General features: G+C 34.4%; 1 protein-coding gene across 2 annotated transcripts in view; it reads left to right on the top strand.

The window, feature by feature from the left end:
* The window catches only part of BAIAP2L1 (BAR/IMD domain containing adaptor protein 2 like 1), a 131,724-nt gene that overhangs the window by 65,603 nt on the left and 41,907 nt on the right, over positions 1 to 24,214 (top strand). For both annotated transcript variants that reach the window (XM_074207113.1, XM_074207114.1), the window contains exons 4-5: positions 22,999 to 23,060; positions 23,169 to 23,240. In XM_074207113.1, the coding sequence (XP_074063214.1) occupies positions 22,999 to 23,060; positions 23,169 to 23,240 (134 nt within the window). The remainder of the gene's footprint in view (positions 1 to 22,998; positions 23,061 to 23,168; positions 23,241 to 24,214) is intronic.

The raw sequence follows: 24,214 nt of genomic DNA, 5'->3' as shown, positions 1-24,214 counted from the left end.
CTCCTAAAGCCCCTCTTTCTACCCCTCTTACACAGAAACATCCTATATAACAATAATATTTTTAAAGGACAAGAGAAAAATCAGCAGAATAAATTACTATATCTAAAAAAATTCTGATACTTATGCCATAGTCCACAGTGCAAAGGAGTAGACTCGGAATGCCTTCTTAAAACTCTTCCTTAGTACTTTGATGCTCTTGATGATTCTACAAAATTGTTTTCTTATTCCAAACTCTCTGCTCCTTCATGGGTATATGACTGCTAGCAGTAATTTTTACCTTGACATACAAAATCTAGATTTGGGCTATAATGTTTCTAGGAGTTTTCATTTTGGGTTTTCAAGAAGTAACCAGTAGATTCTTTCAATTTTTAATTTTTCCCCTCTAAGAAATTTAAGCATTTTCATTCAAGATTTATTCTTTTTTTTTTATTTTTTTGCAAAGCAAAGGTGTTAAGTAGCTTACCCAAGGTCCTACAGCTAGATAACTATTAAGTATCTGAGGTTAGATTTGAACTTGGGTCCTGTTCCTCCTGACTCCAGGACCAGTGCTCTCTATCCACTGCACCACCAGCCACCCCTTCAAGATTTCTTAAGATGATGGTTAGTCTCCCTTTTTTTTAGGGTCATAACTTTTAGCTAGTCCAGTGATTATTTTTTTCTCTTTAAGCTATTTTCTAGATAAATGCTTTTACTATAACAACCTTACATTTACTTTTTTTCAGTCTTTTTTGTTTAAATATTTCTTGATGTGCCATGGTTGATGAGTCATTGGTTTCTAATTTGTCTACTCTTAATTTTCAGTTTGTTGTGTGGACATACTTATATGCCTCATGCTAAACTGTGATTTTCTTTCTAATTTTTTCTTTTATAATTCTCATTTCTTCTATAATTTTTCCTTCTAACTTTCATTTCATTTATTTAAAAATATCTTATATTCTGTTTTTATTATTATTATTATTATTCCTCTCTTCCAAGAATTCTAGTTGGGAATTTGTGCCTAATCTGTATTTTTCAATAAGGCTTTGTTTATAGATGTTTTGAATTATTCTTTTTTTCTTGGTTTACCTTAATTATCTCTGTCTTGGTAATAGCTTGATTGGATTTTTATTTTTTGTTCAATCTTAGTTCTACTTTATTCTAGATTTTTGAACTTGATGATAGGGCCAGGTTCTGTATACTTGTAGAGAAGTTAATTTTTCATGATCTGTTATCAGTGAAGCCTTGTTGACTGACTCTTAGTATCTCTATATTCCAGAGTTTCCCTTAAATCTAAGTAAAAGTACATTAGCCTGTATTTGACAGATTGAGCTGTATGGGAATTAATTTAAAAAAAAAAAACTAGTAATGTTTATTGTTTAAGGAAAGCTATAATTTGTTTTTGTTTCTATTTCTCTGCTAACTCTTCTTTTTTCTTATCCTCACTACTCTCTGCTAGGCAAATCCACTCCTGCTTGTGAAATAATGTAGTAATAACAAACTCTGGCAAGCAGTTCCCTCTACTTCACAGAACTACCAAGCTTCTAAGATTGACTCTTTAGGCAGGGTGGAGAAGCCTAGCCAGTTCTTCACTCAACAGGATGCTGCTTTGTCCAATCACCTCTTAGCCAATCAAGCCTCATTTTACAGTAAAACAAATAAAATGCCTATATTTCCCTCTCCTAGTACAGAACAACCAGAAATCTCCTCAAAGAGTTCTCTTCTCTCAAGCTGCAAAGGGCACAGGAGGTCAGCAACCTCAAAAAGCAATATAATTTATTTAGCTTCCAGTGAGATTTCAAGCAGGCTTCTAAGCCTTTTTCCCCCCAGCTAATTAGAAAAGCAATATTTTTTTCCCCAACAGTAGACTCTCTGCAATACAGCTGAAGCCTTCCTGTCAACTTACTCCTCTGATGGTTTGTCTCTCTTTTTTTTTAAATAACCCTCTCTTGCTATGCCTCAAAGCAGCTGGTCCTGCAGTCATCATAATCTCAGTCCTTTCTCTTCCTTCAAATAAGTTCTGTCCTTTTTGTACATTTATCTGAGGGGCTATTTTCTCTCTCTGCTCATCCTAACAGTCTATATTGTCTCTCCTTCACATTTTATCTGAGAGACTGTTTCTTCAAAAGCTAATTGCATCCCTTTTTTCTGTAAACAGAAGTTCTTTTTCTTCTTTCAACAACCAAACTGTTCACATAAGAAAAGGGACACTTTCATACACTATGAAGAAATACTGTAAAGAACCATTGCTGGATTAGAATGGATGATAAGATTTTGAGTTTGACTAATAGATAATTTTTGTCTGCCAAATCTGATGATACATTAATGAATGCTCTGTTCTTTGAATAATCATCTTCTTAAGTATTTTCCTTTAAAAGGGGAGGAAAGATACTAATAATCAGTAATAGAATAATTGTATTCTATTTGTAAGATACTCAGTCTTATAATTTGTTGAGAAAACTGGCCTAGAATTTTAGAATCATTAAACCATAGATTCAAAGCTTCAAAGAATCTCAGAAAATTTTCAGTACAATACTGTCATTTTAGATGAGAAAATCAGTATCAGTAACTATGATGATACAGTGACTTGTCCAATGTACAGGTAATGAGTAACAAAGTAACAAAGCTAGAATTAGAACCCATGTCCTTTAGCTCTGAGTCCACTATTCTTTCTGCTTCAGTGCATTGCCTCCCAGTAAAATGCAAAAACAAATAAATAAATAAATAAGCAGGATCCTTTTTATATTTTTATTTTATGGGTTACTCTGACTTAAGAATCTGTTAGCTGTTAGCCAACTTATTGATGATGAGCTTCTCTTAGACTGGTCCTTGGAAAGAAGATGGTGTTGCTGAGACTGTGATCCAAGTCCTTCTGATTTGGTAGAAATCATCTGAGTTTTCTCTCCATTGGTATAATCTTCAAAAATCCAGGAACACCTTCACATCATAATGAGGTTTATAGCAGTGGAAAATAGGGAAGAAGATGCTTTAGGATTACAGTTTTTTTGATCATCTATAAATATTAATTTAACTCTAGGATTCCAAGTGCACAGTCCTTGTTCAGTGACAAGGAAATTGCCATACCATAAGAAGAGCTGACATATTGGCATGCTTGCTATAAATAAAATCAAAAGACATAAAGGTACAACTGAATGGAAGGATGATTCATGAGTTCTAACAAAGACAAAGAAAAGTTGACAAAATCAATTTAATGAGAAGTCCAGAGACAATAAAAAACACTATTTTACAGAACACTTGGTTGTTTTTGACTCATAAGCAAAAATGTCAGTGAAAAGCTTAAGTACTAATGTGGTAAGAAACATGAAGTAAACATTTTATTAAGAAATTGATAGCATCATTTGTCTTAATATCAAATATCTTCCTAATATGGAAATATGTTGAACATGATCATACATGTGCAACCTATATCAGATTATTTGTTGTCATGGGGAGGGAGAAAAATGTGGAATTTAAAAGCTTACAAAAAAGCTGAATGTAGGGGTGGCTAGATGGATAGTAGATAGAGCACTGGCCCTGGAGACGAAGACCTGGGTTCAAACTTGGCCTCAGGCATTTAATAATTGCCTAGCTATGTGATCTTGGGCAAGTCACTTAACCCCATTGCCTTGCAAAAAAAAAAGATGAATGTTAAAAACTATCTTTGCTTGTCATGAAAAAATAAAATCACATTCAAAAACATGAATGATGAAAAAAATACCAAGTGTCATCAATGTAAAAGTAGAAAAAAGAGGAGGGCAGTGAAAAAAATGTTGGAAAATATATTTTGGATTTAAAAGGAAAAGATTTGTATATCACTCCGATCTTCATCTACTTCATAAGTGCTTTCTTTGGGAACACAGTTGGAAGGCATTTAGCTGAGTGAAGACACTTTGTTGCCAACAAAGAAATTATTTTAAAATCATATGTGAGTTATCAAACCATCAATGAGTAAAAGGCAAAGACAACATCAGATTAAGGAAGGGGAAAAAAGATAAGAAGATATTACAGTATATAGATAGAATACTCTCAACCTGACCTATTTAAACAAGTTGTTGCAAAGGCATCTAGGTGGTGAAGTGGATAGAACACTGGCCTTGGATTCAGGACACTTAACCACTTACTAGCTGTATGACCTTGGGCAAGTCACCTAACCCTGATTGCCCCATATCCAGGGTTGTCTCCAGTCATCCAGATATATGTCTGGCCAATGGACCCAGATGGCTCTGAAGGAGAAAGTGAGGCTGGTGACCTAGCACAGCACCCCCTCATGCAAATCCAACTTACCTGCTTGTCATGGCATCATCTCCCTGATGTCATGGTCTTTGAAAATGAAGGACAACTAAGTTGTTGGTACCCAAAAAATAAAAGATGGGTAAATAAAGACAGATTTCCCCCCAAATTAGAAATGGACAAAGTGAATTTCTTACACAGAAGATTAACCAATTATAAAACAGAGAAGAAATCCAAAGAGCCTAGAAACCACCTTATTCATTTTAATTCAGGAGGTACTTATTAAGGAATGAATATGCAAGGTATATTGAGAGTCACTGAGTGTATAAAAATACAACAAGTAACATTCTAATAAGGAGAGGACAATAAATAGGTATATATTTTATGGGGATAAGAGAATTAATAACACAAAAGACTTCCTATAGAAGGTACCAAGTGACCTAAGCCTTGAGGAAACTAGGGATTTCCAAAGGTGGAAGTGGGGAAAGGAGAGCATTCTAGGCATGAGGAACAGAGTAGGGAAAGTCATGGAAGCAAATGATGAAATGTCATTCAGAAGGAACAGCAAATAGATTAGTCTGTGTGGAACACAGAAGGTAGGAGGAAGATTAATATGAAAGCTGTCTAGAAAGATGTGAGAACCAAAGTAAAGAATGTTTAAATGCCAACTCAAAGCAATAGTGAGTCATTGAAGCTTCTTGAGCAGGGAAGTGATACAGTCAAGCCCTATACTTCAGGAAAACTAATTTCATAGCTATGTGAAGACATGTTGGAAACTGGAAACCAGAAGTGCAATTAGGAGGCAATTGTAGCAATACAGGTAAAAAGTGATGTGAGTCTGAATTAGAAATCTTTCTAGGGACTGTCTTCATTTGTGTCAAGAATCATAATAATCATAATATATCTAGGACCTTCAGAAATTAAGTCGGTTGGACAAAGCTCCCACATTGAGTAGTTAAAGTTAAATTAATGTTTCTAGATAGTTTAGAAACTGTGGTTGTTGACTAGATGACTTCCAAAGTGTCATTCAGTCTAGAATTGCAACAGAAATATCCGATTAGTGTAACCAGAACTACATACCCACTAACTGCAGTTATGTAGGTTCAAGTGGTAGTGGCAGTCTTTTTAAAGGTTAGGCAAAAAAAGATAATATCAAAGGTAATGGAACTGGGATCCTGAAAGAGTACACAAAACAAATGTACTTTTTTTTTCTTTTTGCTAATTTGCTATTTGATCATTCATATGGTCCTGTCTGATTAAAAATATCTAGGATTTGGGGTAAGATTTTTTTCTTGTTTTGGATGTGTATTCAGTAGTTTCTGTTTATGATTATTAAGTATGGTTTTTTTAATATATTTAATTCAGTCAGCCAAAAAGTTTTTATCAAGCCTATACTTTGTGCCAGACTCTATACTAGACAGTGGGGATTCAAAGACTAAAATGAAAGTCCCTCTTTTCAAGAACCTTACATTCTATGAAGAAAACATTTAACCTTATGAATATGTACAAAATAAATGTAAACACAAAGTAATTTGGATGAAGGGTTCTAGGTAACACAGTAGATAGAATGTCAGATCTGAAGTCAGGAAGATTCATCTTCCCAAGTTCAAATCTGACCACAGACACTTGCAGTGGGACCCTGGGCAAGTCACTTAACCCTATTTGCCTCAGTTTGTTCATTTGTAAAATGAGGTAGAAATGGAAATGGCAAACCATTCCAGGATCTTTGCCAAGGAAACTCCAATTTGAAGAATCAGTCATGACTGAAAGACAGCAAAAAATTTTGAGGAAGCCACTAGAACTTGAAGGGAGTAATAATAACATGTGGGTGTATACTTTGAAGTTTACAAAGCATTTAACAAATATCCCATTTTATCCTTTACAATAACTCCATGAGATATGTGCTGTTTATTATCATCTCCTCTTTACAGATGAGAAAACTGAGGCTAAATTGAGGCTAATTGACTTTCCCAGGGCCAGAGAAGTTGTTAATGCTTGGGGCAAGATTTGAATTCAGGTCTTTCTGACCTTCATATCCAGGGCTTTATTCATGGTAACTACTGACTTCTTGTAGGAGGCAGTTCTGGAGGAAATAAATGATTGTATGAGACAGGTGAGGTAGAAGCTTGTTTCAAATATAAGGACAGCCTATGCAAAAGTTGTTATGAAGATCATTAACAGGGCTAGTTTGTTTGGCAGTGTAAATATTAAAGCCTGACAAGATCAAAAAACTTACTTTACTTGCTCTGTTCCTAGATGTAGTACTGCCAGCTGTCAATCTGGTATTCATAGGGTGTGTTTCTATGTGTAAAAATATCTTTTTCCCTTAAATTATAAAAATATTTAATGATGTTGCTTTGCTGCATTTGATATTTTGTTTTGCTTTATTACATGTATAATATTACAACTCTAGACCTAACAAAGTTTGCCATTTTTTAAAAAACCAAATCCAGATCCATTAATGGACATTTAGAGGTGTGCTTAGATGCTGATTTGATTGAGCAACCATTTGGTAGTGTATAGTATATACTCAAAGGGGGCAGCCAGGTGGCGTAGTGGATAAAGCACCAGTCTTGGAGTCAGGAGTACCTGGGTTCAAATACGACCTCAGACACTTAATAATTACCTAGCCATGTGGCCTTGGGCAAGCCACTTAACCCCATTGCCTTGCAAAATCTAAAAAAAAGAAAAAAAAGTATATGTTCAAAGCATTATGCTTAGGAACTAGAAATAGAGAGGAAATAAATGTAGATTCTGCCCTGGCTTATATTCTAACATAGGAAGGCAGAATTGTTGTGAGAGTCAAATGAAATAATACATCCATGTAAAGCATTTTGCAAAATTTAAAGTATACTAAATTAACAATAATCACCTAACATTTGTAGTCATTTGCTTTTGGGTTTATTTCTTTTCTAAGTAGATTTAATTGAGTTTTTGTGTTTATATTTTAAAATAAATTGCCCTATGTTTTGTATATTTATAAATTCCTGTTATTAATTTTTTCATTTTATTTTCTCCATCTTATAAATGAGGAAAATTTGTCAGTGAAAGTACATTATAATCTCAATGATGGGTTTGTACTTAATAAAACTCAAGTCATAGAAGAAAAAGGATTAGATAACTATCCTTGCTACTTTTATGTCAGCTCAGGGTAGGGCTTGCCCTTGATACATTCAAGATCTCTTGCATACTCCAAGTCCAGTGTTTCTGGAAAATATGGCAGCTCACAAAGACAAGGTCAGGGAGCTCCTTAATGCCCTTGATTGATATGGGATCAGATTGCTACCTACTATTCCTTGGGCTAACCTGGATGAGTCATTTCAATTCTTGAACTTCCTTCCTTTCTTTTTTTTTTTTAGGTTTCCTTTTTTATAATAGTATTTTATTTTTTTCAATTATATATAAAGATAGTTTTCCACATTCATTTTTTATAATATTTTGAGTTCAATTTTTCTCCCTCACTCCCTTTTCCCCCTTCCCAAGACAAGTAATCTAATATAGATTTTACATGTACAATCAGATTAAACATTTCAATATTAGTCATGTTATGAAAGAAGAATCAGAACAAAAGGGAAAAAACATGAGAAAGAACAGAAATTTAAGTGAAACTAGTTTTCTTCAATCTACATTCCTACTCCATAATTCTTCCTTTGGATGTGTGTGTATGGTGCTTTCCATCACAAGTCTTTTGGAATTGTCTTGAATCACTGTATTGCTGAGATGAGCTAACTCTTTCCTAGTTGGTCATCTCACAATGTTGCTGTTACTGTTTACATGTTCTCCTGGTTCTGCTCACCTCACTCAGCATCAGTTCATGCAGGTCGGACTTACTTTCTTGATGGCTTCCCTAAATTTCTATTCCTAAGTTTTAGGGGTTTTTTTTAGGGCAGCATAACATTTGTTGCATTAGATGGTCAAGCAGAAAGTGATTTTTTTTTTACCAACAGGGCCTTTTTTCCTTACTAAATTTTCATATTTTGGTAACTTCTTTTTTTAATAAATATTTGTCTTTTGATGTTGTTTGCAAATTAACTATATACTTCCACTATTTCTTCTCCTCTTTCTTAGAGTCATTACATATTTTTTAAATTTAAGAAAAAGAAGATAAAAATAAGCAAAACCAATAAACACATAGAGAAATAATATGAAAATACATGAAATATTCCATACCTTAAGACTTCTGTTTCTATTGATTTCTTCTTTTCAACAGAAGATATTTTTCTGCTCTCTTAGTTGCTGTTGTTTTGAGGGGTTGAGGGTATAGGAGGCCTCCCTGCTCACTTTTTTTCCCTGCTCACTTTTAAATGGAAGAATATGTAGGTGGTAATTTAGTTTTAATTACAATCATCCCCTCACTCAAATGAAGTTCATGTGCTCATTATGGCATCACCTTCCCTGATGTCATGATCTTCTTCAAGAATGAAGGACAAACATCATCATTTTCTTCTGTTAATCCTTCTCTCTCTTTATCCTGTCTCTCCTCAAAAGTCTGTTTTGCTTCTGACCACTGCCTCTCTTAGTCTACCCTCTCTTTTGTCATCTCCCCTCCCATATCTCTTATCCCCTTCTCCTTCTAATTCTATATTGGTAAGATAGATTTCCATATCCAACCCAGTGTGTGTGTGTGTATGTATGTGTGTATATATATATATATACATATATATATATATATATATATATATATATATATATACATACATATATACTGTTCTTTCTTTTAATCAATTCCAATAAGAGTAAGGTCCAAGCAATGCCTACCACTCCTGTACCCATTTTTCCCCAACACTAAAAAAGGCTCTTCCCTGATCACTTCTTTTAAATGAGATAATTTCCTCTATTCTACTTCTCCCTATCACCTTCTCCTAATGCATCTCTCTTTCTCACTCTTTCAGTTTTTTTGAGATCATTCTAATATATTTGACTCAGAGGCTTACCTTCTGTCTTTATGGATTCCTCGTAATTGCCTTACTAATGATAAAGGAGTTACATGTAACATCTTTCTCATATAGGAATATAAACAGTTTAACTTTATTGAGTCCCTTATGATTTCTCTTTCATGTTCACCTTTTTATGGTTCTCTTGAGTCTTGTGTTTCAGTATCAATTTTCTATTCAATTCTGGTCTTTTCAAGAATGCTTTTCTCTATTTCATTAAATATTCATTTTCCCCCTTGAATGATTATTCTCAACTTTGCTGGATAGATTATTCTTGGTTGTAATCCTACCTTTTTTGCCTTCTAGAATATCAAATGCTAGGCTTTGTGTCCCTTTAACCTGGAAGGCATTAAATCTTGTGTGATCCTGAATTTAGCTCCATCTTATCTGAATTGTTTCTCTTTAACCTGGGAGCTCTTAAACTTGGCTATAATATTCCTGGAAATTTTCCTTTTGGGATCACTTTTAGGAGATGACCAGTGAATTCTTTTCATTTCTATTTTACCCTCTGAATCTAAAATATTGGGACAGTTTTCCTTTATGATTTCTTGAAATTATCATGCCAGACATCTTTTTGTCATGGCTTTAGGTGGTTCAATAATTCTTATATTTTCTCTTTTCCGATCTATTTTCTAGGTCAGTTGTTTTTTCCAGTGGGATAGTTCTCATTTTCTTCCATTTTTTTTTCATTCTTTTGACTTTGTTTTATAGTTTCTTGATGTCTCCTGGACTCATTTAGCTTCCACATGACCAATTCTAATTGTTAAGGAATTATTTTCAGTGCGCTTTTGAACCTCTTTCTCTATTTAGCTAATTCTGGGGGCGGGGTTAAGTTCTTTTCTTCAATGAAGTTCCTTTCTTCAATTTGTGCTTCCTTTTCCATTTGACCTATTCTACTTTTTAAGGAGTTCCTTTTTTTTTTTTGGTGAATTTTTTTTGCCTATTTTACCATTGGGCCAGGTCTGTTTTTTAATGCTATTATTTTCTTCAGTATTTTGTGTGTGTGTGCCTCTTGTACCCCACTGTTAATCCTCTCTTTATAATTTTCTTGTATCACTCTAATTTCTTTTCCCAATTTTTCTCTATTATTCATCTCTCTTTTTTTTAAAACTTCCTCTTCCAGGAATTCTTGTTGGACTTGGATCCAATTAGCATTTTTTTCTTGGAGGGCTTGGGTGTAGCTATTTTCACATTGTTGTCTTCCTCTGAGTTTAAGTCTTGTTCTTCCCCCAGTTTTTTTCCTTGTCTGCTCATTTTTCCAATATATTTCTTGACTTTGAACTTTATGTCAAAATTGGATTCTGCTCACCTTGAGATGGGGAACCACTATCCCAGTCTTCAGGCTTTTTTTTTGTGCTGCTGTTTTTCAGAGCTAATTCTGGGGTTTGGGGTGTTTTTTATAAATGTGATCCAGGAAGAGGTGTGCTCACTTCTTTCCTGTTCTACATCTGTTCTTTACCAAGGAAGGGTCCCTGATCTCTGATGTTCAAAGTGCATTTACTTCTAGAACTGTGACCAGACTCCCCCTGCTCCTTTATGCCAAACCACTAGCACTCCTCTCCACCCTGAAATTGCAATTTAGAAGTACGTATAAGCAATATATTTACCAACCACCACTACCTACACCCAGAGCCAGCAAAGGGCTCCTTGGAATCTCTTTCTGACCAGTTGTCTGATCCCCTTAATATCTCTGAGTTGCTTCTGCCATTGTCTTGGTCATCTCCAAAGTCCACCACTTGGCACTGCTGCTCCACAGATCTTTCCTACCAGCCAGCTACATTGTTATTAGGCTGGGAGAAAAATATCTCATTTTGATCTCTTGTTTTGCCTCTCCAAAATTTAATTTGAGGAGTTATTTTAAAGTTCTTTGAAGGAGAATGCTGGGAGAGTTTACCTGGGTTGCTGCCTATACTCTGCCATTTTGACTCCAGGTATTTCCCTTTTGAGGTGATAGTTACAAAATTGCTGCTCTATTTAAAAGAGCTAAAAGTCCATCTAAATTATAATATCAAACCTTTTTTACATGTTAGGAGAGATTATATTAGACTAGATTCTTAGGTATTTCCTTAACTATTATTTTAAGCTGTGAGAAGCCAAATTTGTTAGGACATTTAGTAAAAAATTTTCTTACACAGATTATCCCAAAAGCTAACTGTTAAAATTATTAAGCTTGATTATTTTATCCCTACACTAAGACTTTTTAAGACAGACTACTATATAATTTATCTGAGATAATCTGTACAAGATCTCCCAAAAGTCTTTGTACTCTTTAAAACTTAACCTTTAAATCAGATCAGGGTTTTGTATTAAGTTCTATGGAAGTCCTAAAACACTATATAAATGAGAGCTGTAGTAATTATTCTCTTTGCCTCACAACTTACATGTAATCATTCCCCAATGAAGCCCCCAAGTGATGAAGAATTTGTGGAATCCTAGAGCTTCCCAGGGTACATAGTAAGACTCTTTTAGTCAAAGAATATGGAAGCTCTTTGGCAAATTGTAACTTGAAATTTAAAGTTATACCAATGTCTGAACTTCGTTTTTATGAATTTAACTGGGAAACTGGAGGGAAAGAATACTTTTAACTTATATTTAATTTTTAAAATGTATGCAATCCCATTTCCTTAGATTCATTACAGCACTCTTACCAAATCACAGTAGGTTTATTCTTCAAATATTGATTCAAAAATCTAAAAGAGGAGACATGCTTAAGTCTTCACATATGATGCCTCCGAGGTTCTGATAACATCAGGTTAATTCAAGCTTGGACATACCTTTAGATCTACTCTTAGATCTGGGGCTAGTCTTTTTCCAAGTTTTTTTCTTTTCCTTTTTCAAAACAATTTATATAAGAGGAGGTCAGAGCAACAAAAATAAACAGTGGCATGTGGTGTGAACATTTCAAACATAAAGTAACATTTGATATTAACATTAAACCACTCAAAAGGCTTAAAATAACATATGAGATATTTTGATTTTCTATTTCAGGATGAACCTGTGGCACCTTCATAGTAAGATGAGGGGTTTTTTGTTGTTGGCTTACTAAATCCTTCTGACCAAGGATTTAGTGTCTGATGTTTTGAGGTCTACTTTTAAATTCCATGCACTGTGAGGGACAAGAATAACAAGCTGTGTGTAAGGTTAAGTTTTCCATTCCTGGTCCACAGAGTGAATGGCTTATTTTATTAAGCTTTTGCACCAGGGTGTGAACAAGAAACCATAGGAAGGGTGTGTTAGTGATGAAAGAGTTCAAAGATACTCTCTTCTGTCTTGTGCTTCACTGCTTTCCAGCATTAGCAGATAATTTTCTTGGCATATTTTTGAATGACGTTTATATAAAGTTAGATAAATATGTTTAAAGAAAAAAAATTGTGGATGGTATGTCGTTTGTGTGTGTGTGTGTGTGTGTGTGTGTGTGTGTATGTATTACTATTAATTTAAGCATTTGCTTTACCAAGATCAAGATGCTTAATTTTTAGGTATTTGAAAAGTCCTTCTTTGCAATCTCTGCCAAGGTGTTGCCCATGGATTCATAATATATATTTAATTTACTCACAGAAGAGACATTTTTACCACCTTTATATGAAATCTTTGAAAATGACTTTCATTGAAGGTATCCTTGATGCAAATATGACAAACAAACAGAGAGGCTTCTGAGGATGGCTCTCTATAGCAGACCATATCTTTGCAATAATGCAATAGACTAAAAGATACTGAAGATACAAAGTTCCACTATTTGTTAATTATCTGTTGATCATTTTAAAATGTATCTTTGAAGGCTATTCTCTACCATAGAGTTCTCATATTGTAGGCCAGGCATAAGGTAGACCAGTAAATTCAAGCTTGAAGGTAAAGATGCATGTGTCATAAAATGCAATTAAGATCATCTTGGCTAAGAATATATTAAATGAGTCAAGTTGAAAGAATCCTGAATCAAAATAAAATATTATCCTCTTTAGATACAAATTTTCACTTAGCTCAGTCTTTTTTATATTACTGTAAATAATCAAGGTTATCAAATGGTCTCTCCTTCCTAACATTGAAGAATCATCCCAATATGTGTATATTCTCTTGGTATGTAAAGTGCTGGGCAGAAATAAGATTCCCTAGTGAGGATCCTAATGCTCCTTGTGCCACATGCAAATCCCCAGCATAGCCACCAAAAGCAGTAGCACAATGAGCAATGAATATAGCAGCCTAGAACAAGTTCAAACCACACATGCATATTTTTCCAATCCTACACAATTCCTTGATAAAGTAACTACAAATATAAATCTTCACTAGCTTATTAACATTCAGCAAGGTAAAAAATCAAATTGTGTTGTTGTTCAGTCATTTTAGTTATGTCCCCATTTTGAGGTTTCTTTGACAGATACTGGAGTCGTTTCTCCTGTTCTTTTTATAGATGAAGAAACTGAAGCAAGCAGGTTGAAGTGACTTGCCCTGAGTCACATAGTTAGTGTTTGAAACTGAATTTGAACTCCAGACCTGACACTTTATCCTCTGTGCCTCTTACCTGTCCATAAATCAAATGGCAAATAATTGCTGTGTACTTTTAGGTAAAGGTAAACTCAACGAGTTTACATTGATTCAGGAGATAAAGTATGTGTTTAGTAATAAAAGAATATATTATTTCAATCATAAATGATATATATATATTTACTAGGGTAAAATAGGGAAGAAAATATACTTGGGAAAATTTTGGCCTATTACCTTTAAATGGATCTGTGAGGGGGGTATTATTTTCAGTGATGTAGAATCAGGTGAAATAAGATATGAAAAATGCTTTGCAAATCTTAAAGAATTTTATATATATATATATATATACACATACACACACACACACACACACACACACATATATATATATATATATATATATATATATATATATTCTAGATGTTATTATCATTACAACCTATTCAAACCTGCCTATACTATAAACTCTTGTCTATGTATTCCCACAAATTAAGTACAGGATTTCCACCCTAATTTGTATAGTGCATAACAAAAATTACTTTACTTCACCATTTTGACCATTATCCATCCAATACCATTAGAAATGAAGGAAGGAATGTAGACATGCATGTATACATGTATATATTGATAAGTGAATGAAAAAGTACTTTCTAAGTTTTTATTATGTACCAAAATGTACAAAAATGAAAAGCTAGACAGTTATACTTGCAAGGAGATTACCCTTTAATTGAGGAGTGAACAAATAAAAAAGTTGAACTGCTAGACAGATTGAATGGCCTGGAAAACTTCTAAGATTGATTGTGTTTTTTAATTTTGAGCACAATGTTTAGGACCTACCACAGAGTACTCAAAAGAATACAACTGCTGTGAGGGTTTCTTGTCATGTGAGGATCATTTGATGGAATTAGAGGTATTTATCCTGGAGAAGTAAGGGAAAACTTATGGGAAAGAGTTAAAGAAGGTTGACATTTAGAAGGATTACATTTGTTCTGCTTGGCCTCATAGGAACAAACTCTTGGAGAAGTGGATGGAAGCTTCAGGGAGAGAGACATCAGCTTGCTGGAGAGAGAAACTTCCTAATCATTAAAATTGTTTATTCAGAAATAAAATGGGCTAGCTTCCACAAGAGGAGGTAGTGGAGGCTCCACAGGCAATCAACAAGTATTTATTAGGCATCAACAAGGTGCCAAGTATTATTCTAAGTATGAGAGATACAAAGAAAAGTCAAAAAACAAGTCTCTGCTCTTAAGAAAATCAGTTTAGGGGCGGCTAGGTGGCACAGTGGATAGAGCACCGGCCCTGGAGTCAGGAGATACCTGAGTTCAAATCCGGCCTCAGACACATAATAATTACCTAGCTGTGTGGCCTTGGGCAAACCACTTAACCCCATTGCCTTGCAAAAACTAAAAAAAAAAAAAAAAAAGTCTAGTAGAAGAGAGACAGCATGCAAAAAAGCCATGTACAAAAGAAGACAAACAATTGAAGGTAATAAACAGAGGAAAAACACTATTGTTTAGGCAGTCAAGAATGGTTTCTTATAGAAAATAGAATTTGACTGGGACTTGAAGGAAATCAGGGAGGATAGAGAGAACTCCAGGTATGAGGGATAGCCATTGAAAATTCCCAGAGCCTGGAATGGTGTGTCACTATAGGAGGAACAGCAAGGATCACTGAATCATAGAGTCTATGAAGATGAGTAAAGTATAAAAAGTCAGGACAGGACAGGGACAGATTATGAAGGGTTTTGAACACCAGGGTACTTTATAATTCATCCTAGAGGTGATAGGGAGCCATAGGAATAGCTCCTCAAATGGAGACTAAGCTTTTGTAGAGGATCACAGATTGAGAAGTAGAAGGAATCTCAGAAACCTTCTAGACAAAACCTGATTTTTTTTATACATGAAAGAAACTGAGTCCCAGAAGGATTTGCCAGAGTCATACAAAGTAGGAAGTGAAGAGTTAGTGTTTAAACCTTCATCCTCTGAGACACCCTAGCCAATTCTGTTTCCGTTGTACCAGGTGGAATGTTATGAAGGAGCTCCTGAAAAAAATTAGGGTGTATAAGATGCCTTCTTAGTTCCCCTCTGATTCTAAATTCTGTGAAAATTGGATAAGAGGGGTGAAACAAGGATGCCCATTATCACCACTGTCATTCAGTATTATATTGGAAATGTTAGCTTCAGCATTCACCAATAAGAGAAAGAAATTTAAGGAATTAGAATTGGGAAGGAAAAGACAAAACTCTAAATCTTTGCAGATTACATGAAAGGTATACCTGAAGAATCCCCCCCCAAAAAAAAAATCATCTAAAAAACTACTAGAAACAATTAGGAACTTTAGCAAAGTCACAAGATATAAAATAAACCCTCATAAATCCTCAACATGTGTGTGTGTGTGTGACTAGCAAGAAACAGCAGCAAGAGCTAGAAAGAAAAATCCCATTTAAAGTAACTTTAGACAATATAAAATCCTTGGGAGTCTACCTGCCAAAGCAGACTCAGAAACTCCATGAAAACAACTATAAAACACTTTTCACATAAATAAAATCAGACTTAACTAACTGGGCAAATATCAATTTCTCATGGATAGGCCAGGCTAATATAATAAAAATGACAATTCTACCTAAATTAAACTATTTAGTGACTTACCAATCAAACTTCAAAAAATTACTTTAATGAACTAGAAAAAATTGTAACTAAATTCATATGAAAAACAAAAAGTCAAGAAAATCAAGGAATTTAATGGGGGAAAAAAGTGCAAAAGAAGGTGACAGCCTTACCAGATCTAAAATTATATTATAAAATATCAGTCATCATAACTGTCTGGTATTGACTAAGAAATAATGGTGGATCAATGGAATAGGCTAGCTGCAAAGGAGACAGCAGGCCTTGATTATAGTAATTTGCTATTTGATAAACCCAAAGAGCCCAGCTTCTGGAATAAGAACTCTCTCTCTCTCTTCAATAAAATCTATTGGGAAAATTAGAAGTTAGTATGGCAGAAACTTGAATTAAACCAACATCTCACATCCTAGGTCAAGATAAGATCAAAATGGGTGCAGGATTTAGACATAAAAGACAATATTATAAGCAAACTAGAAGATCAAATAATTTACTTGTCAGATCTATGGAAAGGGAAGCAGTTGATGACCAAGGAAGAGATAGAGAACATCATTAAAAACAAACTAGATAATTTTGATTACATTAAATTAAAAAAATTTTGCACAACAAAACCACAGTAACCAAGATCAAAAGAAATGTAGTAAATTGGGAAACAATTTTTACAATTAGTATTTCTGACACAGGACTCATTTCTAAAATAGTATTAAGAACTGAGTCAAATTAAAAAAAAAAAGCCATTCCCCAATTGATGAATGGTCAAAGGCTATGCAAAGGCAATTTACAGATGAGGAAGTCAAAGCTATCCATAGTCATATGAAAAATTGCTCCAAATCATTACTGTTTAGAGAAAGGACCAATGATCAATGTTGGAAGGATGTGGAAAATCTGGGACACTAATACATTGTTGGTGGAGCTGTGAAGTGATCTAACCCTTCTGGAGAGCAATTTGGAATTATGCCTAAAGGGCAATAAAAATGAGCATACCCTTTGATCCAGCAATACCACTACTGGGTCTGTACCCTGAAGAGATGATGAAAAAGGGTAAAAATAACACTTGTACAAAAATTATTCATAGCAGTTCTGTTTGTGGTAGCAAAGAATTGGAAATTGAATGTCCATCAATTGGAGAATGACTGAACAAAATGTGGTATGTGTATGTTATAGAATACTATTGTTCTATTAGAAACCAGGAAGGAGTGGCACGGTGGATAGAGCACCAGCCCTGGAGTCAGGAGTACCTGAGTTCAAATCTGACCACAGACACTTAATAATTACCTAGCTGTGTGACCTTGGGCAAGTCACTTAACCCTATTGCCTTGCAGAAACCAAAAAAAAAAAAAGAAGAGAGAGAGAGAAAGAAACAAACAAACAAACAAACCAGGAGGGATGGAAATTCATGGAAGTCTGGGAAAGACTTGCTGGTGCTGAGCAAGATGAGCAAAAACAGAAGAACATTGTACACCCTAACAGCAGTATGGGGGTGATGAACGTCCTTAATGGACTTGCTCACTCCAGCAGTATGATAATCAGGGACAATTTTAGGTATCTGCAATGGAGAACACCATCTGTATCCAGAGAAAGAACTATGGAGTTTAAACAGAGACCAAAGACCTTCAATTTAAAAAAAAAAAAGTTGTCATATGTACACATAATTTTGCTATCTCTAACATTTTACTTTTTCCTCAAGGATGTGATTTTTCTCTCAACACATTCGGTTTTGATCAATGTATAGCACGGAAGCAATGTAAAGATTATCAGATTGCTTTCTGTGGGAGAAAAATTATAAAATTCAAAACATTATAAAAATGATAGGTAGAAACTACTATTGTATATGATTGGAAAACAAATAAAATATTTATTAAAAGAATTGGTTAAGAAACAAACTTGTTAACTTATTAGATTGTGGGGGAAAGGAGCTGAGGTAGGGAGAAAAATGTAAAACTCAAACCTTGCAAAAAATGATTGCATAAGGGGAGGCTAGGTGGCACACTGGCCCTGGAGTCAGGAGTACCTGGGTTCAAATCCGGTCTCAGACACTTAATAATGACCTAGCTGTGTGGCCTTGGGCAAGCCACTTAACCCCATTTGCCTTACAAAAACCTAAAAAAAAAAAATGATTGCATGTAGTTGGAAAGATAAATATAATAAAGTGTTGCAACAAACCTGTTTATGTAGAAGGCCATCTATATTGAAGAAAATTTTATCAAAGGTTTTGATCTTTCTATTTCTGCCCAAAACTGTAGTGCACAATATGAAAGGAATGAATAGACATTTGTAGAAGATAAATGGGTAGCTTACTGGTGCAGTGGATAGAGGGTTGGGCCTGGAATCAGAAAGACTCATCTTCCTGAGTTCAAATCCAGCCTCCCAAACTGACTAGTTGTGTGACTTAGCTCTTGTTGCCTCAGTTTCCTCATTTGTCAAATGAGCTGGAGAAGGGAATGGCTCCCCACTCTAGTATCTTTAACCAGAAAACTCAAAATGAGGTGTAAGTCGAGCACAACTAAAACGACTGAACAACAAGATGATAAATCTGGGGGGTGGGGAGGAATAAGCATTTGTTGAATAGTTACTCTCTGCAAAGTACTTTACAAATATCTCATTTGATCTTCACAACTCTGAAAGACAGGCACTATCATTATCCCCATTTTACAGTTGAGGGAAACTAAAACAAATAGAGATTAGAGATGATTTGCACAGCGTCACACAGCAAGTAAATGTCCGAGGCCAGGTATGTCAGAGGGTAAAAGACCAGCTAACCATCCCCAGCAGATTCACTAAGAAGATTTTATGCTTCTGTTTACATATCTAATAGTTTAATGCCTTTTACCTTGATCATGGATAGTAATTCTAGGTTGTAATCTTTTATTGTGGCATCTACAGTTGATATGTTTTGTTAGTTTTGCTGAATTGCTGTTTTCTTTTTAATTTCTTTTTCTCTCTCCATTCATTATTACTGGGGGCCTGGCTCTGGATAGGAAGGGAAAAGAAATATATTCAAAAATAGATGTGATGACTAAAATGAAGAGATAGAAGAAAACTCCAACCTACACCTTCATGAAGGTAGAGGTACACAGGTTACACATTGAACCTGTTTTGGGATTTTTTTTCAATGTATCATTAAACTGTGCTGGTTTTTCTTCTTTTTCTTTTGTTTTTGTCTTTAAAAACTTCAATTTGTTTTAGTTCTCTGGGAAGAGAAGGGGAGGGAAGGATACAAGGGTAACTGAGAAGTAAAACTGAAACATGTATCTGCTAGATTTAGCATATTTCAAGGATCGCACACATCAAATGGTCCCAGAACTATGTATAACATTCATTCTGCACCGTATGTACATAAATACGCTATATCTAGAATGCAACGAGGATCTGTGATTTTGGCATCAATGCATATAGCATCTCTTCTGTAAATTAGAAGATACATTTTTGATACATCTTGGGAAGTTGCCCAAGTTTCAGAGACGTTTCATGACCTGCTCTTTGTCACACAAAGTATTAGAAGCAAGATTTGAACCCATCTCTCTCTGTCTAGCTCTTTTTCCACTATGCTGTGTCCTCTTTAAGAGCTGACATAGCTCTTTTCATAGGTAATAGATATAGATCTAGAAGGGACCTTAGAAAACATGGAATCCCACCCACTCATTTTCCAGATGAGGGAACCTGAAACAAGCACAGACATCTTAAGAACCTGCCTAAGGTCATACTGTTAATAAGTGTCTAAGACAGATTTTGAACTCCAAGTCCAGGGTCCTATCTTCTATGCCATTCTTAAAAATTAAATTACTAAGGACAGCTAGGTGGCGTAGTGGATAAAGCACCGGCCTTGGAGTCAGGAGTACCTGAGTTCAAATCCGGTCTCAGACACTTAATAATTACCTAGCTATGTGGCCTTGGGCAAGCCACTTTACCCCATTTGCCTTGCAAAAAAAAAAAAAAAAAAACCCTAAAAAAAATTAAATTACTACTTCACCAAAAATTCACTGAAATTTTAAAAGCTCTGATTTTTCCTTTGTATGTGATATGACTTCAAACATATTTTTAAACTTTAAATTTTTTCTCAATATTGGGATAATCAGTATCATAAAGAGCTTTGAGTCTTTGTTATGTGGCTCATTTGAAAAACTGGGCATTTTAGCTTGGAAATGAGAAGACCCAAAAATACTGAAGATTTCTTATGTGTAGGAGCTATTAGACTTTTCTGTGGGACCCCACAAGTGCCAGGAAAAATGAGTAGAAATTTCAGTGGTGATAAATTTGGGCTTAATGTCAGGGAGAAAAAACTTCCTAGCAATTAGAATTGATTATCTGAAAGTAGAATGGGGCACCTCAATATCTGGGCTCCTCATCCTTGACCATTTCAAGAAGAACAGTAGAAACTATGAGCACTTTGGAATAGAAAGAGTTCCTTTGATGTATAAATTGTACTAGATGGCCTCTGAGGTCACTTCTGGTTCTCAGATTCTGGAATCAGATCATAAACATTGATCTAGACGATTTTGAAAAAGAAACTTAAGAATATCTAATAATTGGGGCAGCTAGGCAGCACAGTGGATAGAGCACCAGCCCTGGAGTCAGGAGTACCTGAGTTCAAATCTAGCCTCAGAAACTTAATAATTACCTAGCTGTGTAGCCTTGGGCAAGCCACTTAACCCCATTTGCCTTGCAAAAACTAAAAAAAAAAAGAATACCTAATAATCATCTAGGCTGCATACTCTCTAAAGTGCTGACCCTAAAGCCAAAGGTTATAGATCTATATCAAGACTCTGCTGCTTGCTACCTTTTAACACTCCTTTATTGCTATCTTTTTGAAAATTTATTTTGTTATTAATTTATGGAAAATAATAGATATTTCCATCATACTATAATTTTAAAAAGATGATTGTCTATAAAACTGCAAAAATATTTTGTAGAATTTGCTATTCCTTTTAAGTATATAATAAAATTATCATATAAATTTCTTTTTTTTTCTTTTTTCTTCCCTACCACCTCCTACTCTAGAAAGGGCTATCATTAGATACAATACATACATACATACACATATACATACATACATATATATGTATACTTATTCTATACATACTTATATCAGGATGCATATCTCTGGATGGAAGTAACTTTTTTCTTCATAGGTTCTTTTTTATTTATGTATGGTAGTTAAAAATGGCTTATTCACTCAAAGTGATTCTGAAAACAGTATTGTTGTTGATGTATACAGTATTCTTTTGTTTCTAATCATTTGTTAAATGAATCAGGTCAACATTCTGTTGAAGGTAGTTGGAAATCAAAGATAGCCTGCTCTTTTGTCTCCCTTTATTTGTTATTATGCATATATGCTTGCTTCTCTACTCTGTAAGTTCAATTAGTTTTAACTTTTTTAGCTTCTATCATATTTTTCTAGCATCGCGCCACTATTTTCTGCTGAATATATTTGATGGAAAGTTGGCCACCCTTAACCATCCTAAGATAGCATAAAAAATGACAGCATATCTCAATGACAGAATAAGATATATGAGCTAAGCACATTTTGACAACTTTAATATAATGTCAGAACTTATAGCCAGGTCATTGGAGAAAGGATGTTACCAAATTATTCACTGCAGCTTCAATATTCAATGAGCTATCATTAGTCTCCAATTAGTGAAAACAATGAATCCCATGAAATGGTCTCATTATTCAAATTTACACAGCATATTTCTTTTGGACTGGAACCAGCTACCAAATTTTGTGTAATCATACCTTCAGATAGTTCTAATTCAGATACATTTTGCTAGATTTGTTAATCATGTTAATCTGGACCTCCTTGTACTTTGTTTCTAAAGGTTCTTTTTCTTTGTGAATATCTCCTGACCAAATCTTTCCAGTTGTTTCAGTAAATCGGCTTTGCCCTATGAGTTGTACCTTCTAATAGTGCTACTTTACCAGAATTCTTTGTTCTGGGACCAGGGAATTGCAAATGTTAGGAAAAGGAAGTTATCTCTTCCTTTAACCCTGACAAATAATCAGATTATCTTTGAGGATTATACTAAAAAAAAAAAAATCAAACTATAATCTGCTTCTATAATTAGTTACTATAATCATCCATCATCCAGGTAATTGCCAGACTCAATATCTAAAGCAAAAGTATAGTGAACTTCTGCTAAACGATAAAGGACAATGTACATTTTAAGAAATTACTTTATATTACATAACCATGTAATGTCTCTATATTACTGTAAGTATTTCTGCCACTACTATCATCCCAGGGAGATCTTAGAAGATAGTTTCACAATGAGAGTAAAATTTTGATACACAATTATGACAGTTTTATATCAAATTCTCAAACAGAGATGTTGTTTTTCAAAATATTTGGTTTTACAGCAACATAGGAGTGATGATCAATCTTGATGGACTTGCTCATTCCATCAGTGCAACAATCAGGGACAATTTTGGGCTATCTGTGATGGAGAATACCATCTGTATCCAGAGAAAGAATTGTGGAGTTTGAACAAAGACCAAAGACTATTTATACCTTCAATTTAGTGGGAAAAAAACCGTTATCTTATTATGTAATTTTGCTGTTGCTTATACTTTATTATTCTTTCTTAAGGATATGATTTCTCTTTTATCACATTCAACTTAGATCATGTATACCATGGAAACAATGTAAAGACTAACAGACTGCCTTTGGGGGGGGGGAGAAGAGGAAGAATAGGGGGGGAAATTGTAAAACTCAAAATAAATAAAATCTTTCTTTAAAAAAAATTTGGTTTTATTTGCAGGACACGTCCTTATAGAGATTTCAAATACACACAAGAAACTTAATGACAGCCTTGATGAAAATGTAGGTGAACTTTTTTCATATTTACCTTTCTGAAATTCATTCAACTTTGTTTTTAAATTTTCTGCAACTTTTTAAATATGCTGTATGCTATTTTTCTTCCCCCCATAGTTCAAAAAATTCCATAAAGAAATTATACATGAATTGGAGAAGAAAACAGAACTTGATGTCAAATACATGAATGTGAGTACACTGGTTTATTTCAGGCACATGAAGCCCCATATTTCTACTGGTAAATATTACCAAGAAAGACAGTCCTGACTGACTGCTTTCAATCCTTGGTCAGTTTTTCAATTTTGCTTGAAATCAGAGTCCTGTTATTAGTTCTGCAGGGATCTTCCCAACCAGTTTCCCAATTTCCCCCAGACCTTAAAACCTAGATGGAGTTCCTTCCTGTCTAATATTCTTCTTTTCTTTTTTTTCTTATATTCTTAATTTCTTCCTCTCATTTTTCTTCTTGTCTACCTCCCTCATTTTCTTCTTTTCTTCTGAGCTTGTTTTTAAGGGTTATTCAGTTCCCTACTTAAAATAGAAGAAATATTTTAAGAAATCATTAAAGCTTGCAGATTTAATAAGCTACTATTTGCATAGAGCCTACTAAACACTATGCTGAATACCTTTTATAAATATTATCTCATTTAATCAATTAATTTAATAAATAAATTACTTTGATTTATTTAAATATCTAATTTAGGCAGCTAAGTAGTACCATGGATTGAGTGCTGGAGTCAAGTTGACTTGTGTTCAACACTCACCAGTCATGTGATCCTCTGTAAGTCATTTAATCTATTTGCCTCAATTTCCTCATTTAAAAAATGAGAATAACAGATCCATCTCACCAAAAGATAATTGAATTGTATTAACAAGCTTTAGGGTAGTAAATTAGGTGGGAGTTGGGAAAGAGAATGTAAAGGGGCAATTCTGGGAAGGGCTCTGATAAGGTAATTTGGGAGCCCAAAGGCCACATCAAAAGTAAAAGAAAATGGTAGTAGCTTTTTGTATTAACAGTAAAAGGGAAAGACTAAATATGGAGAGCTTTGCTTGCCTGTAATAATATAATTATAAGAGCTTAAAGGACAGAGGTTTGGGATGGAAATGGAAGTTCTAGGAATGATGAAGAAAATTTTTATTGAAATGATGAATATGTGACCAAAGAT

This window comes from Macrotis lagotis, chromosome X (genome assembly GCF_037893015.1).
Source record: "Macrotis lagotis isolate mMagLag1 chromosome X, bilby.v1.9.chrom.fasta, whole genome shotgun sequence".
Classification (NCBI taxonomy): Eukaryota; Metazoa; Chordata; class Mammalia; order Peramelemorphia; family Peramelidae; genus Macrotis; species Macrotis lagotis.
Note: the sequence above shows the minus strand (reverse complement) of the source record. Positions and strands in the feature narration are given on the sequence as shown.